The sequence below is a fragment of the Podarcis erhardii genome, assembly GCF_964252035.2.
Source record: "Podarcis erhardii genome assembly, chromosome: 9".
NCBI lineage: Eukaryota > Metazoa > Chordata > Lepidosauria > Squamata > Lacertidae > Podarcis > Podarcis erhardii.
This window is the reverse complement of record NC_138512.1, coordinates 80466993-80483259: the sequence shown is the minus strand read 5'-3', so window position 1 is coordinate 80483259 and position 16267 is coordinate 80466993. Positions and strand designations below refer to the sequence as shown.

At 49.9% G+C, this 16267-nt stretch overlaps 1 protein-coding gene across 9 annotated transcripts in view; it reads left to right on the top strand.

Moving 5' to 3' along the window:
• Positions 1-16267, top strand: part of DCTN1 (dynactin subunit 1) — a 66901-nt gene that overhangs the window by 14344 nt on the left and 36290 nt on the right. For all 9 annotated transcript variants that reach the window (XM_081876666.1, XM_081876667.1, XM_081876665.1 and 6 more), the window contains exons 2-4: positions 7984-8232; positions 11620-11698; positions 13555-13586. In XM_081876666.1, coding sequence (XP_081732792.1) covers positions 8005-8232; positions 11620-11698; positions 13555-13586 — 339 coding nt within the window. In that variant the 5' untranslated portion in view covers positions 7984-8004. The remainder of the gene's footprint in view (positions 1-7983; positions 8233-11619; positions 11699-13554; positions 13587-16267) is intronic.

Below are 16267 nucleotides of genomic sequence, written 5' to 3'. Positions count from 1 at the left end.
AGTTTCATCTTGGCTGCCTCTTGAGCAGGGCAGTCGGTCAGGAGGCCTCTGGGTCTGATGCACTGAGGGTGCTGTTGGCGTTCTTTCAAGCACAGCTTCTGGAGGATGTGTCAGCTGCCTGGGCTGTGATTTTCATAGTCTTCTGGGTTTGCAATCCTCTCTTGTCCCCATAAACCCAAACTGGGCCAGTCTCTTGCCAGAGACAAGGTCCATTGTGGGCCTGTTGAAAGAAAAGGCCTTCACTTGTGTGTTGCGTGTCTTGCCATGGTGGTCCCCTCTCAAGCATCTGCAGGACTTGATGCCGGCTGGTTGGGGAAGGGCCTGAGTGCAGTGCTAGAACATATGTTTGAGTGCAGGGGTTCAGGGTTCAATCCCCATCATTCCCAGACTCCTCCCTGAGATCCTGGAGAGCTTTTGTCGTTCCTTGCAGATGGTGCTGAACTCAGTGGACACATGACCTGACTCGGTACCCTATGTTGGTCCTGCATTGAACGTGCCTTGCTAGTGGTTGTAGAATGTGGCTTGGCTTGTTGGCTCGAGTGGTCTGCAGCAGTAGCTGCTGTTTCCTTCTCCACAGAGCTGCATCAGCTCTCTGGTTTTAAGTTGTACCAGGATTGGTGGCTGCTCTTTGGGACATTGGGGGCGCAAGGCAGTTTAGACTTTCTGGCTCTTCTGCATTCTTTGGCTGACATGGAAAATAGTTTTCCTGTGGGCTTTCAGTTTTGCGCTCCTCCCTGGAGGGCTGGGCACCCTTTGTTCTGCTCTTGAGCGCCTTGGAACCTCCCTGCACCCATCACCTGTCCTCCTCCCCTTTTCCAAAACCCAGGCCAAGCGCATGCCAGGGGCAGCCTGGTCCTTGAGCAGAGCGAGGGCTCCTGCCACACAGACACCAGCTCTGGCTGGTTCGCTTTTTCGTTTGAGAGCAACAGATCATCTGTGGCGCCTTTGATGAGACAGCAGCCACCCCCATTCTGTCACTGGGTGACAAGTCAGTTATTAATCCTTGAGTAATCTCCCCCTTTGGTGAGGAGGGAAGATGGCAGCTCTCTGGTATTACATGACTGTTGATAATGAGGCTTAGTGCAAAGGGAGCTGTGCTGCTTCTCCTCCTCCTCCTTCCAGATGAGTCTGTCCATGACTTAAATTAGAGGCGGGAGATGCTTAAGATCCTGCATCCTTGGCTCTTCTTGTTGGAGGGCTGGGTGGCAGGGCAGGCTGTGGGGCTGAAGGCCTTCCTCAGACTTGGGATTTGTACTTCAAAGAGACTCTTGGAGGAGGCCTCAAATAGCCTTCTCCTCTGGTGTTTGAGCTCTTGTGGTGTCAGAAACCAACTCCAGTTTCTGGGAGTGAGGAAGAAGGAAGCCTGGGATAATGAACCAAGAAGGCAGCTACAGCACAGTACCTTCAAGCAAAGCAGGCGATGCTCAGTTGGTTATTTTTCACAGTCTTCCGTGAGAATGAACTTTAGTGGCAGAGGCTGGAGCCTGCGTGTTTCAGAAATACTCATGTGATTTGCATGTTGGGGGAAGTGTCTGCATTGACAGCCCTAGAGAACGAACCCTGTTCTGAAGTGGAGAAGGCAGGGAGCTTCTGCAGCCAAGGACAGGGGCCCTCGCTGTGAGTCAGGCATCAGGATTTTGCCAAGAGAAGCTCAGAATCTTCCAGATTTCAGTTTCACAGAGCGACACTGAAGTCCCACTCATTTTTATGTGTTTATATAAGGACTTTCTGTCTTTTTCACAAGGGTTCCGTTGCCTTGAACACTTGTGGAAAAGGCTAGGATGAGATTAAACATATATATTAAAAATGCAAGAAGCTTAAATCCCTCTGAAAGTTAAATAGCAAGTATGGCAGCATAAAACATGTTATAGAGGACTTTTGGGGGGAAAGGAGCTGTTGGTGCAACTTAGGTTGTACTGAATTTCTTTTGTTAGTGATCTTTATATATGGAGTTTCTATTGTATTTTTGTACCTGATTTTCATTTGTCATGTTTTTCTTTGAGAGATTATCATGTTTTTCTGTTAATCATGCTGCTTTAAATATAGCTTATTATTGCATTTGTACCTATAGTGCTTGCAACATCCTGTTTATTAATGATGGGTTGTAAACTGAAGCGGCATAGAGATGATTTAAATAAAAAGAAATAGCTTTCTGCCATCTGCCCAAAGGCTGTTGTGAACAAGTGAGCCCGAGAGAGGTGCCTAAAAAGCCCAGGAGGGAGAGCCCTGAACATGCCTCCTCCAGGAGCTCATTCCTTTAAACCAGGGCAACCAGTGAGAAGACTCTGTTCATTGAAAACATGAGTGCAGCTTGCCAGGTAGAGGGGACCTAGAGCCCAGGCTGGGGTCGTGGCTGTTCCCTTCTAAATTCCGCCCACCCTGCTGTGAACAGGCAGGCCGGTGACAGGTTCTCTGGCTCATCTGAGGGATGCTGCTCTCATTCTGTGGTAGGTGGCAGGTCCTGTGATTGGCAGTTCTGCTGAACCCCTCTCTCATTCCCACTGCTGGAGGGCACCTTACTGTATCCTCTGCCATGTGCTCTGTGGCATCCTTGTGTTTTCTCTAGACACGTTAATGTGGGTTCCCGAATTGAGTTCCCTACCTCCTGTGCAGCTCATGGTGCCCGGCCTCCTAATACACCTGCGTAATTTCTGGGGCATCTTTAGACATGCTGATGGAGTCTAACAGCTTGTTCACCCTCCCACGCAGCTCTTCAAGTTGGGCAGATGCTAGGATCGCTTCATCCAAAATGATACCTGAATAATATTCACCGAGTAGGTCCAAGTCATTTTGTCCGTCTGAATGTGGAAGTGGGTTTCTGCTGTCTCTCCTTGCCTTGCCCTCGCCTCTGCTGGGCTGCCTTGAGGGTTTTTCTCTCTTGGTTTTCCTCCTTCCTTCTGGATTATCCTCCTTTCTGGAACCTGCTTGTTTTCTGCTGCTACTAGTGGCTGGTGGAGTAAAAGGCATCCTTGTGAGAGAGCTGCAAAAGCTGCTCTTCAGTCTTGTGTTCCCAGGATCCTCCCCTGGCCCCATTGGGCAGAAGCTGCTCCCTGTTATTCCAGGAGCCCCACAGCCCACTGGCGGAAGCAGCAGCCATAGTTTGCTGGCTCGCTCCTGTTTCTCACAGGCACAGCTGCTTCTGCAGAGCTCAGATATTTTACTTTTCTTTGTCTCCTGAGCTGTATTCTGCCAAAATGTATTGCTCATTTTGTTATTAATTACTTTTCAATTTAAAATCCTCAAGGGGGCTTGTAATAAAATACAGTTATCATAGAACTGTAGTGATGGAAGGCACCCCAGGGGTCATCTAGTCTGACCCCCTGCAATGCAGGAATAGCAGCTAAACCATCCGTGACAGATGGCCATCCAGCCTCTGCTTAAAAGCCTTCAAGGAAGGAGAGTCCGTACCACCTTCTGAGGGAGTCTGTACCACTGCTGAAGAGCTAATACTGTCAGAAGGTTCTTCCTGATGTTAAGCCAGAATCTTCTTTCTTGTAATAATTAATGGCAAATACGGAGGACAAAGCAGTGCAGACTAAAATGCCAGGGAAATTAAAACTTAGCAGATTGCCCGGCTGAATTCCTGCTCCTGTGATGGAGAAGCATCAGGACAGGCCTCCGTGGGAACAGTTCCATAGCACAGGACCTCTTCAGCGTCTCAACCAGACACAGCTCACCCACTGGTGGGAAGAGCTTAAAGAGCAAAGAAGAGTGAAAGTGTGAAAAGGCAGCATCCTCTTTCCAAGCAGATTCGTGGAATTGGGCCTGGAAACCAGAAGGAAGCCAGCGAGGCTGTTTGGTCAGAGAGTGAGATGCTCCCCAAAACAGAAAGCTTTGCCATAGCATCCTGGCAAAGCTGAAGTTTACAGAACCTTCTCAAAAGCAGCCCCAGGCACGAAGATCAGCGGTAGATCAGCCACGAGGCAGCTAAGGCATGTATGTGTCACCATAGCCAGGTACCTAACTTCTTTAGGAAGCTCAGGCAAAGGATGCCTTGCCCATAGCCGATAGTGAAGGGACCAATGGCATCTCACTCACTCGGCTGCAGGGATGATGGCATTCCTTGGCTAGAACGCCCAGGGTGCTGGCGGTGCTGCTGTTATGGCATGTATTTAATCTCTTTTTAGCTACTGATGAATTTCAATCTTCTTTGGAATAGACTGTTTTTACAGATGGTTTCAATGTTTTATTTCATATTTGTGGTTTTCTTTCAATCAAGCAGCATATACACTTTGTTGAATAAAATAAATAAATGTATATTCCAAGCTTCTCCCAAAGGAGCCCACAGCGCCAAGCCCAAAAGATAAAACAATAACAGCGTCTTAAAACAATTCCGGTACAGGTACAGGTGGTGCTGCGTGCCCTGGAACTAAGTGTCCTCCTGGTGAGCAGAGAACACAATTCAAAGTGGTGGTGTTGACCTTTAAAGCCCTAAATGGCCTCGGTCCTGTATACCTGAAGGAGCATCTCCACCCCCATCGTTCTGCCTGGACACTGAGGTCCAGCGCCGAGGGCCTTCTGGCGATTCCCTCACTGCAAGAAGTGAGGATACAGGGAACCAGGCAGAGGGCCTTCTCGGTAGTGGCGCCTGCCCTGTGGAACTCCCTCCCACCAGATGTCAAAGAGAACAACAACTACCAGACTTTTAGAAGACATCTGAAGGCAGCCCTCTTTAGGGAAGCTTTTAATGTTGGATGTTTCACAGTATTTTAGTATTCTTTTGGAAGCCGCCCAGAGTGGCTGGGGAAGCCCAGCCAGATGGGCGGGGTATAAATAATAAAGTATTATTATTATTATTATTATTATTATTATTATTATTATTATTGGAATTCACTTAAAAGGCAAGAAAGGCCCTTCTCCCCTCTTTGTTTGAGCCTGTAAAGAGAGGGTGGCTTTTTCTTTCTCCTGCCCAGCATTTAATCCTTTAAGTGTGCCTTCCATCACTTCCTGGTGGGAAGAGCATGTCTCCCTGCCCTGGTGCAATTGAATTCCCACCTTAGCCAAGCTGCTGCCAGGCCCATCACTCCGCAGAAACCCCCCCCCCCGTCCTTTATTTTAAGGAGGGAGAACAGCTGTGTCCCTCCCCTCTTGGGGTCTGGTGTGGGGCATATGTCTGCAGCTGTCTGCCTCGGGAAAGTAGTTATTGATTTTAAGTGGACTAATTTCTTGCTTTTTCAAGCTTTCAGCTCACGAACCTGGAGTTTGGAAGTGAGCCTTTAACAGGGCAGCTGCATTGCTGCATTTTAAAAACAAGTTTCAACAAGTTTCCCCTCCCCACCAAGTTTGTTATTTTACACGCATCGTCTTCCAAAACATTCTGTAAGTGGTGTTCTCTTTTCTGCAACCCACCCTTAAAAAGCATAAAATTCTAATTCATCTGTGAAGAGGTTTTTTTTAAAAGCCCGCCTTCACTTGGTCTTGTTTTCCATCGTTTGGGTGCCGTCCTTGCATTGCTCCCATTTAGTGCAGGAAGCCTCCTGGTGCCGTAGACGGAGTCATTTGCAGGTCTGTCCCTGCATTTCTCAGGCCGACTGTGAATTTAACCCATCAGCAGTTTTCCTAGGAAGGGAGGCAAACCAGAAAGCCTGCGTCTTGTCAGAGGTGGCCTATTGGAGGTGAAACTGTTGGGGGCGGCTGTTCTGGGAGGCGACCAGGCCTTCCTTAACAGGCAAACAGGGCTTCCCATCACAGCCCTGACTGGCTGACTTCACATGTCCGTTTCCATGTCTGTTGCAAAAACTTCAGCTTGCATTTTGGTGCTTCATAAAGAGTCCTAGGTGCAATACTTCTAACTGTTGGCCCAGGATCTCTGGCTTCTTTTCCAAGTGCAATGTGACCATGGCACTCTTGTATAGTCACGTTGACCAGGAATCGGGCAGGCTGGGCCACCGAGCCTTGGCCAGCAAGCTGAGCAACTGGGTATGACTAGAATTGCAGTTGCAGAGGCAATAGTTGTGGAAGAGATGTGCAAGGACAGGTCAGCTCTGTTCTCGGTGGCTGAGCTATCTCTGTGGGTTGTTCCGGCGTGTGGATTCAGGGCTGGTCCTATGGCAGTTTTTCCAGTGGATTTGTTGAGCTGCGGTAACCACACACTGCATGCATTAGAACAAAACACCTTCCTGTGATTCTGGGAAGAAGCACATCTAGGAGGATTTGATTAAAAGGTGTTTTTTCTTAATACAGTCATACCTCAGGTTACAGCCACTTCAGGTTGTGTTTTTTTGAGTTACGGACCGCCGAAACCCGGAAGTACTGGAATGGGTTACTTCCGGGTCTCGGCGGTTGCGCATGCGCAGAAGCACCGAATCGCAACCCGCGCGTGTGCAGACTCGGGTTGTGAATGTGCATTCTGCACGGATCATGTTTGCAACCTGAGCGTCCCCTGTAATATACAAGGGGAGTGGACTGGGAAGGGAGTGAGGCTGTTACAAGATCTGCGCCCAGATGTCAAGCCCTGGGATTCCTGGCTGTGTGCTGTTAATCTGTTCCGTGGGGTGGTGGCGCAGGTGATAGTTCCCTCTTCAGACTTGCTGTACTTTCATTGTGAACACACCGTCCCCAATAGGGTTCCATGCTGGCAAAACAGGTTGGTTGCACATAGTCTAGACTTCAGAACAGTACTGATGGACAGCCAAAGCTGTAGATGTTTCCCAGCAGGAGGGAGAGGAAGACACACATCCAGGCACTTGGTCTCTTAAAGACTGCAGATCCGCAGAGCCTTTCATATCCCAGACGGAGCCTTTTTGCCTGGAGGGGCCACTTCTCATCCTGCAGGTAGCATTACTGGAGGAGGAGAAGGATATTCTTCAGGTGGCAGAAAGCCTTAAAAGGCAAGAGATTAGTTGCCAGTTTCCTCCCGGGCCAGTTCAGGGTGTTTCTATTTGTATATAAAGCCCTTAACAATTTGGGACCAGTTTACCTGCAAGATCACCTTGCCCCCTATATATGCCAACTCAACTGCTTTGATCTGCGGAACTGGCACTGTTATCGGTGCCACATAATGCCCATTCCACAGTTGTAGGAAATGGGTCTCTTAGTGTGGCAGCACCTGCACTTTGGAACTCCCTGCCTGTTGATATCAGGAAGCCACCTTTGCTCTTCTCTTTTCAGCACTTGCTGAAAACATTTTTGTTTAGTCAAGCCTTATATTGTAGATTTTAAATTGCTTTATTGATGATTTCATTGTTTTCTCTTTTTTGTAAGCTGCTTTGAGGTTTTCTCCCATCAAGCGGTGTATAAATTTTCTGAAATATGTCAGCGCTGCAGCCCAGAGAGAGGGCGGCTTGCAGCAGTTCTTGGAATGCTCTGGTTCCCAAAGAGAGAGGGACTGGGCCAAATGCTGCCGCTTGGTGCATTTCTAGCGAAAGGACCATGCGTTGCTGAGAGGCCGCTTCCCATCTTCGTTTTGCTCTGGCAGAAGTTGGAAGCGATTTGAAGGGGCTTGGAAAAGATTCTTGCAATTGCCTCCATTTAACTCCTCTGGGTTTCTTTTGGGCCTCCAGTCAGTCAGCTTCCATAGAACCAGAAGCATTCAGCAGACTCATGTGGCAGGCCCCCTTCTACTTGAGGCTTTTAAAGAAAAAATATGGGGGGGGGAGAGGGTCCACGCCCGTGCAGTCTTCTCTTGAAAGGAGCCAGATTGCACAGCTCCCCTTTGCAGCACATCCCACTCTGGAGGATTCCAGAAGTCCTCCCCCATATTTGCCTGGATCTCTTTTCCAGCAGCTCATCTCCCTTGTTTCTTGTCCTACTGTAAGAGACTCCACTAAGCAGCCCTTTGCCCTCTTCAACGTTTATTTCAAATCTATGAAGAAACTCTGTGACCAGCCTCCTTTGTTCACCGCCGCCGTGTCTTCGCGTGTGTAGAGAGGAGGAGGATATCTCCTTTGTGGCACTGAACAATGCTTTGGGTCCAGATTTGCCTAGATTTGCCTCGTTGCGGTTGTCAACTGACCCTTGGCTTCTCCCTGTTTCTTTCCCCAGGCGTCGAGTGCCAGCGCCAGGATGAGCGTGGAAGTGAGCGGCAAGCCCCTGAAAGTGGGCTCTCGGGTGGAGGTCATCGGGAAAGGGTACCGTGGGACGGTGGCCTATGTGGGCGCCACGCTCTTTGCCACCGGGAAGTGGGTGGGCGTCATCCTGGACGAAGCCAAGGGCAAGAACGATGGCATGGTGCAGGGCAGAAAGTACTTCACCTGCGAGGAGAACCACGGCATCTTTGTGCGACAATCGCAGGTAAGCTTCCTCCTGAGCGGCAAGGCTGGGTGTTACCGATATCAGTCAGCGCTTGTGTCGGTCAGGAAAGAAGTTCTGCTCAACACGCTTGATAGGGAGAGTGTCTCTCTCTCCCCCCCCCCCCCCCGTAAGGTGCACCAGCCGTTTCCAAGCATCAGCTGCGGTTTTACCCTTTCTGGTCCCCTCGTGAGTCTCCTAAAATAGGAGGCACCAACTTGGTGCCCTTCAGGTCTTCCCTTGGTGCCCACAAAGCCTCTGAAGCCCACCCCTTCCCACCCCACTCACTGCCCCCTTGGTCCTGAGGCACTAAGGGTGGTTATCTAGAGCAGAACTTAGAGTACAGTGGTGCCTCGCAAGACGAAATTAATCCGTTCCGCAAGTCTCTTCGTCTTGCGGTTTTTTGGTCTTGCGAAGCACGGCTATTAGCCGCTTAGCGGCTTAGAAAAAGGGGGGGGGAGGGAAAAAAACTCGCAAGAACTCGCAAGACGTTTCGTCTTGCGAAGCAAGCCCATAGGGAAATTTGTCTTGTGAAGCACCTCAAAAGACAGAAAACTCTTTCGTCTAGCGAGTTTTTCGTCTTGCGAGGCATTCGTCTTGTGGGGTACCACTGTAATGTTATTCTTCCCTGCTATTTTAACGCCATGTGCTTTTCAAGCTCAGATTAATTCTGCTGGCTCTGTCATGCACGCCCTTCCTTCCTCTCAAGGAAGTGAGCAGAGTGGGGCATGGCCATGGCACTTGCTGCAAAGTCCTGATGCCCCCACAGGTCAGATGGGGTGGGGGTGGGGGGTTCATAGTTAGGGAGCTTGAGGTAACCTGGCTCCTCTATTCTCCTGGCCTTGGCGTATGTGTTAAGGATTCTGTCCCAGTGCTGTCTGGTCCTGGTTGACTTCAGTCCTGGTAGCCCAAGATGGTTTTGTGCTTGAGCTGGGAAACCCAGATGGCAAGTGATGTGGGGCCCGATCCCCCCATTGCAGCTCGTGCCCATAAGATGGTCTCCTTGAGGCACCTGCTCTCCTGCCCTTAGTTGTACCCAAACCCTCTGCCTGGAGCAGTTGGGCCTTCCTTCTGGAGGAGCCCTGGCTGCTGGGCTTCCTCTCTCTCATTTCCTCCCTGAATTTTCTGGTGCTGCTTGACAGATCTGTTGCTATGGCAATCTTGTTGGCAGCTGGAGCTGGTTGCTGCTGCTGCTGCTGCTTCAGGTCCAGCTTCTTCCTGGTGATGGGAAGTGAAGAGGCAGAAAGATGTGGCTCTGGCCGGGTTGGGCTGCTCCCTCCTCCGCATTCCTCCCTGCCCCAGTTAGTGGTCAAGTTGACCGGTTGCACAGGGTGAACCACATGCTGGGTATCTATTTGGAAGCTGCCTCTCGTGACATAATCTGCACATGCTCTTGGGCACGAATTAACCAGTGAGGGTGAACAGGAAGGCTGGGGCAGTTGGCCAGGCCTTTGTGGTGTCCCCTGCTCTGTGTGTTTTGGCAAGAGATGGGGGGAGGGAGTTACCCCACTGTGCAGGGCTGAACTACATGACTTATCCAAGGTCTTCAGTCCTTGGATAAGGACTACCCTTGCTGCACTTGCAGGAGGGGGTCAGCACTAGCAGGTTGAACCAAGGGAGGGGCCAGCCTGAAACCCTTCCCCTTCCTCATTGCTGCCTCCGCCTCTCCGTGCCCCTTTGCTCCTGAATGAGAGGGTCTCCCAAGAGCGGTGGGTTAATATTCAACTTGGGGAAATAGCCAACTCACTCCTCAGTAATCATGGAGGGAGTTTTTCCCCTTCCACTCCCCTTGCTCAAAGGGTGTTGCCAGCACAGAAAAAAAGCTGCCTGGCACACAAAGGGAGAATCTTTGTGATGCCCAAATTATGTAGCCAAACCCAGAGTTCCAAACTATTAAGACTAGGGACAGTGGCGTAGCGTGGGTTATCAGCACCCGGGGCAAGGCAAGTAATTTGCGCCCCCTAACCCGTGGATTTGCGCCCCCTAACCCGTGGATTTCCCTAACCCCCAGATGTTGCGCCCGGTGCGGCCGGCCCCCCCTGCACCCCCCACGCTACGCCACTGACTAGGATAAGGGAAAGTCAGATATGTAGCAGTAGAAAGGGAAAACCAACCACAAGAGTTTGCTCCCTAAAGAGTATACCAGACAGTCTTAAAGGGAAATCCTAAACTTATAAGATTCAGGGCTCAGTAGAGGACAAATTTCAGAAGGAATAATTCCCATTCTTATATCTGTAAAATTCTGGAGTGGTGCTGGTGTTGACCGAGGGAAGAGAATCCACCAGTCGTCATCATCATCATCATCATTTATTACTTATACCCCACCCATCTGGCCGGGCTTCCCCAGCCACTCTGGGCGGCTTCCAACCAAATATTAAAATACAGTAATACATCAAACATTAAAAGCTTCCCTAAACAGGGCTACAGGTCATGTATGCTTGATGTACATGCAGGGCAGGGAGCCACTGGGCATGGAAGACTGTTAAAATCTTTCAGCAGCCCAGGAAGGGGGAAGCAATGGGTGTAAATTGGGAGGTGTTTCCTCTCTGCTGCCAGTAGACAGGGGCCCCCGAGAGATGGGGGAGCTGCGCTGTTGCATCAGGCATGGTGGCTATTTTATTCTCAAGCCTTTTTCCTCAGGCAGTTCTGGGGTGCTAAAGGGTGTGTGTGTTTTAGATGAAGAACCCCAACTGAACTTAGATCTTCTGACCAAGAGCATGTCTGTAAAACCCAGGCATATTGGTTTTGTTTTAGAAAGCAGCAACTGGGTTCCAGGGGGCCACTAACCAAGTCCATAACTAGATTTGAACCCACACATCTTGGGGACCAGAACCTTGTGACAGCAGCACTGCAGGCTTTTCAGAAAGATCTCAAAAACCAGTGTTTCTTGCTGCCTTTGTTTCCAAGGGGTATACTTTTTGGGCTTTGATGCTCTTAGTACGGGTGGTATTTATGTAACGCTCAGCTATTTGCTTGTTTGAGCTGTGTAATATATCTGTGTGTATTATTAGTGTTTTTATATTAGGCGCCACCTTGAGGTTATTTACTCTTAAAGACTTCAAATAAATCTTCAAATAAAAATCAATAAAACTCTTCACTTACTGAAGTGTGAGAGGTCCTGTCAGTTCTGGTTTTTGACAAACCATCCAATTCAACTTCCTTTTTTAATGGATTTATGATGCTGCTGTTGCAATTATTTTAACCTGAGCTGTAATGATATGATTTTATCTGCTTCCAATCCATGTTTTAAAACCAGCGTTTTGATTTTATTGTATGTTTGTCACTTTGCATTTAATATATTGTAAGCTGCCTCGCTGAGGCTGCTTACCCTGAAATGTGACCTAACAGTATTTCAATAAATAATCTATATAAAATGTTAAATCTGATCAGATCCAGGTTTTTGACGATGGCGCAGAAACAACGTCCCCGGAGACGCCGGAGTCTTCCGCTTCGAAGGTCCCTAAGAGAGGTAGGGACTTCACTGATCCTTGACTAGCCTGTTCATGTAAATATAGTAGGGACAAGCAGGATTTTGCAAGGTTCCTGCTAGAGCACCTTGTTTACTCTGGCAGCTGAATTTGAACAGCAGGCAGCTTAAAGAGAGTGTGGAGAGAGGATCCCATAGGGTCAGTGAAGCCAGATAGGCAGGTGGAGATGAGAGGGGAAAGAGAAAGCAGCCGGCTTCACCAGACAGAGAAGGGAGGTGACGATTGTCCTGGGTTAAGGACCAGGGCATAGGATGCAGGAAGTGGCCGGGTTAGTCTTATAAGGTTGGGATGCCAGAGTGAGGCCGGCAGGTGAGAAGCGTCAAAGTTTCTGGACTTGGCCGTAATGTTTTCTCCGTGGAGCTCTGAGCAGCATGGCTTTTTGCCAGAGGGTTTCCATGGAAACTGGTGGCTGCTGCAGCGTTTGGTGCAGGCGTGAAACAGATGGAAAGGACGTGCTGGGCTCTGCTTGGCTGTAGCTCTCTCTCTCTCTTTTTCAGGAGCCTCTGGCTTCCTTAGCATTCAGGCTACAGCAGAGCTCAGAGCTCCCTATAACCCTGGAGGGACATGGGCTGGTGTGTCCCATGCTGGGTAAATTGGTCTGAGATTTGCAGCGCCCTCTACCCCTCTCTCCCTGGGAGGGCATGCCAGGGCTGGCTGGCTGATTTGCTAGAAACCCTGCACTCCAGCTCTGTGTCCCTTCTCCACAAGTCCACAGTACCATTAACATCACCAACAGTGAGGCGGTTTGACTGCGCGCATCTGCAGTGAGCAGCCTGCTTCTTTTTTAAGCATTCTGTTTTGCTTCTTTGGGGTACTTGATCTGTATCTGGGGGTTCCTCCTAGTAGGCTAAAACCTTTTGTTTTCTTTGTGGGTGGCCCTGTTTCGCCTTCAAAATGATTGGCGAGGGCCAGCTGAGTTCGCCATTAAAGCATCATATCATCTCCAAAGTAGCTTTTAACATTCGCAATAAGGCAACCGGTATCACAGAACACATCCAGCAAAGACAAGCGGCAAATGACCGATACGCATTAAGTAGAGGACGGTATGAGGAATGAAAGGGGACTTGCCAGGCTCATTGCTGTGCAGAGAGAGGACATCACAAACCGTGTGAAGGATACTGGGTGTGCTTTATTAGTTATTGTGGGGTTCATGAAGTTTAATAGCAGCTATTATTATTATTATTAGGGACGCGGGTGGCACTGTGGGTTAAGCCACAGAGCCTAGGGTTTGCCGATCAGAAGGTCGGCGGTTCAAATCCCCGCGACGGGGTGAGCTCCCGTTGCTCAGTCCCTGCTCCTGCCAACCTAGCAATTCGAAAGCACACTAGTGCAAGTAGATAAATAGGTACCGCTCCAGCGGCAAGGTAAATGGCGTTTCCATGCGCTGCTCTGGTTCTCCAGAAGTGGCTTAGTCATGCTGGCCACATGACCCGGAAGCTGTGCGCCGGCTCCCTCGGCCAGTAAAGCGAGATGAGTGCCACAACCCCAGAGTCGGTCACGACTGGACCTAATGGTCAGGGGTCCCTTTACCTTTAATAATAATAATAATAATAATAATAATAATAATAATATCATTATTATCATTATTATCATTATTATTAACTTTGTTGCCTCAGTGGACCCTGGTTTGCGTGTGCTTGGAACCTGAGTTTCCCCCTCTGCCTCACAAATGAGCTGAAGGCTATAAAATGGGAGCTGCCTTCCTGGTGAAATTCAGGAATCCAGATCCTCCCTTAGGAACTTGCTGCTGATGCCTTGACAGGTGCGGGGAGAGTAATCCATTTTCCAGAGTCTCTTCTGAGTGCTTTGCTTCTTTTCCTTTTCTCGTCTCCTCCAGATTCTTCGGAAGGTCCCAAAGCCAGCAAGCTGGTGAGTACTTTGTTCTTGGGATGGGTGAACAGTTCATTCCATCCACGTCTAACTTTTGGTTTGAAGGGGGGCGGAATTTTGCCCAGACGCTTGAGACTTCATTGAATTATAGAACTGTTGGAATGGATCTTGAGGGCCGCCTGGTCCATCCCCCTCCAGTGCAGAATTCTCCCCTGGGTCATACATGACAGACGTATGCTCTGCTTGAATGTTTTGTGGCTTAGCTCTCAATGTGCGCAAGGGCAGGGCTGGGATGGGGGACTCAGAGCACACCTCACACCCGTTGCCAAGGCAGCAATTGCTTTGTGAACGAAAAAGAAGGGGATGGGAGTGCAAAGTCCTGCAACCACTGACTGAAAATGGGTGTCTGCTGGAGCAAGCCAGCTCTGTTGGCCAGGGGCACCAAAGCTTGTCACGCTGCGTGTCCAGAGGTTTGCTTATTTGTTGCCTGTGCACTGAATCGAGGGGTCTCTCACAGCCACCGGGCTTCCTGGCTTCCTCACGCTCTGGGTCACAAAAGGCCTAGGCGTGCTTCTTAGTTCTGACCCCTGGACTTGGAGCTGCTCGTGCAGTGTGCAGGCCAGGGCGCCTTGCTGGGAAGATGTTCCAGGCTGCACCCTCTAGTATCACACCTTGGCCCAGGCCACAGAGATGAGTTGGCTTGCATGATCAGGGAGTGGGGGTGTTGTCCCGGCTTAAACACGGAACCATGCACCCCTCTCAACTTCCACGTTGGCTGATCAAATGACTCCGTCCGAGGCTGGTTCAAGCTGCTTGCTGAGTTGCTGGTTCCTTTTCCTCCAGGATGCTCTCATGGCCACAGTGGAGCACAGCAGCAGCCTGCAGTCAGAGATACGGACCCAAGAGCTGTGGTGGTGTGAGCTAGTGCTGACTCATGTTGCTCATGATCCTGCGCTCTGTGGGGATCAGAAGTACCCAAGTCCAGCCCCTTGCTTGCCTCTCCTCTAGGCCGATGGAGAGGACATATGCAGTTAGCTGGCTGGTGATGCCTTTCCTTGGGTTCCCCTTCATGTGGGGCAGAAGTGTGTCTGTTGCCAAACATTTGCTTCATCCTAAGTTTTGCAAACCTTCCCATTCAGTTTCTATGTTATGTGCTGGTTCAGTGGGAAGATTACCACCCCCCCACACACACCTTGCTGAGCCCCAGGAACAAGGGAGGAGGATGAAGGCATAGGGGCGAGGTGGCGGTCAGAGTTATGCCAAAGGAGCAGCTCTGCCAGAGTGGGGGGCAGTGACTGACTCAGGGGGGAGGCAGGCAGGGGGGTGTCTCCTGAATTGGTGCTGCTGCCTCCCAAACTCCCTGGCTCTCTTGAATAAAGAATAATCGTAATTTTATTATTTGGACCCCACCCACCTGTCTGGGTTGCCCCAGCCCCTCTGGGCAGCTCTTTAGAGCAGGGAGGCTTTTCCTGCTGCTGGCCTTGCAGGGGGGGGGGGCTTCCGTGCCCAGTGAACAAAGAGCTTCCAAAGGCACCACCTGCCCCAACAGATGCCGGCAGCGTGGAGCGTGAAGCGGATGGTTCGCGGTCGTGGCCTTTGCAGGCGCTTCTCACATGGCACCAGCTGGGCCGCAGCAACAACAGAGGCTGCTCTTCCTGCAGTGCCCACTTTCCTGGTTTCTGAGTTATTAAAACATTGGGTGGGAAGAGATGGGAGGGTTGGGGAGGAAGATGCTCATCCCAGTCCTAACCTTTCCAATTTCCAAGATGGCCTGCTGGGATTTGCCCCTGCGTGGCTGGCCTAAGTTGCCCAGTTGAGGCTCACCAGTCTTTTTACATAAAAAACATCATGGAATAATCTGAATGTGTCCGCCAACTTTAACATACCCACTGCAGTCGCAAAAATAGCCTGTGTTAACCAGCCAACTTAGTTGCTTGGTGATATTCAGCTAAGCTTTACTTGGAGTACACCCTCTGAAATTAAAATACCTCTCAGTTAGTCATGCTCATTAATTTTCAGTGGGTCTACCCTGAGTAAAACTTAGTTGACTGCCCCCCTCCCTAACTTTTCACATGCAACCAAAAATCTTGTGGTCATCTAGTTAAATAAATGTGACTAACGTCCTGGATTTCTCATTTCTCTCTCTCTCTCTCTCTGTTCACTCTCCATTGTCATTCGCAGTGCTGCCATCTCACCTGCAACTGGCTTTATTTCTTAATTTCTTTCTCATTTATTCTGCCTATTCAGTCCGTCATCAAACGCAAAGGCACGGGAGCCACTCGCTCACTGAAAACTCTGGTGCCGTCTCTCCCCCTGGCTTCTGCAACCTTTTCCTCGCTGGCCTCCTGCCAGCACAGCTTGGCCACCTCAGCTCCATCTGGACCTCTGCCCCCAACATTGCTCACCACTCTGGCCAGGTTGTGCCCCCTGATGAAATCCCTCCACCGCCTTTTAGTTTGGAGAAAAGGTGAGGAAGAGGGGACTTACTCTCTCCAGGATCTCCCAGCGTGGAAGACTCTTTCCCAGTTATACCAGGAGATGCTCTAAGGGACTCAAGCTGGGGACTGTGGCCCTGTCCTAGAGTTCATCCCGTCCCCTTAAATGACATTTTCTTAGCCACAAGCCCCAAACTTTATAGAGGGGTACGGACACGGTAATAACGTCAGCTGCCAGTAATGTTAATAATGTCAGCTCAAAACTTCATTAGGGAACGGGTCATA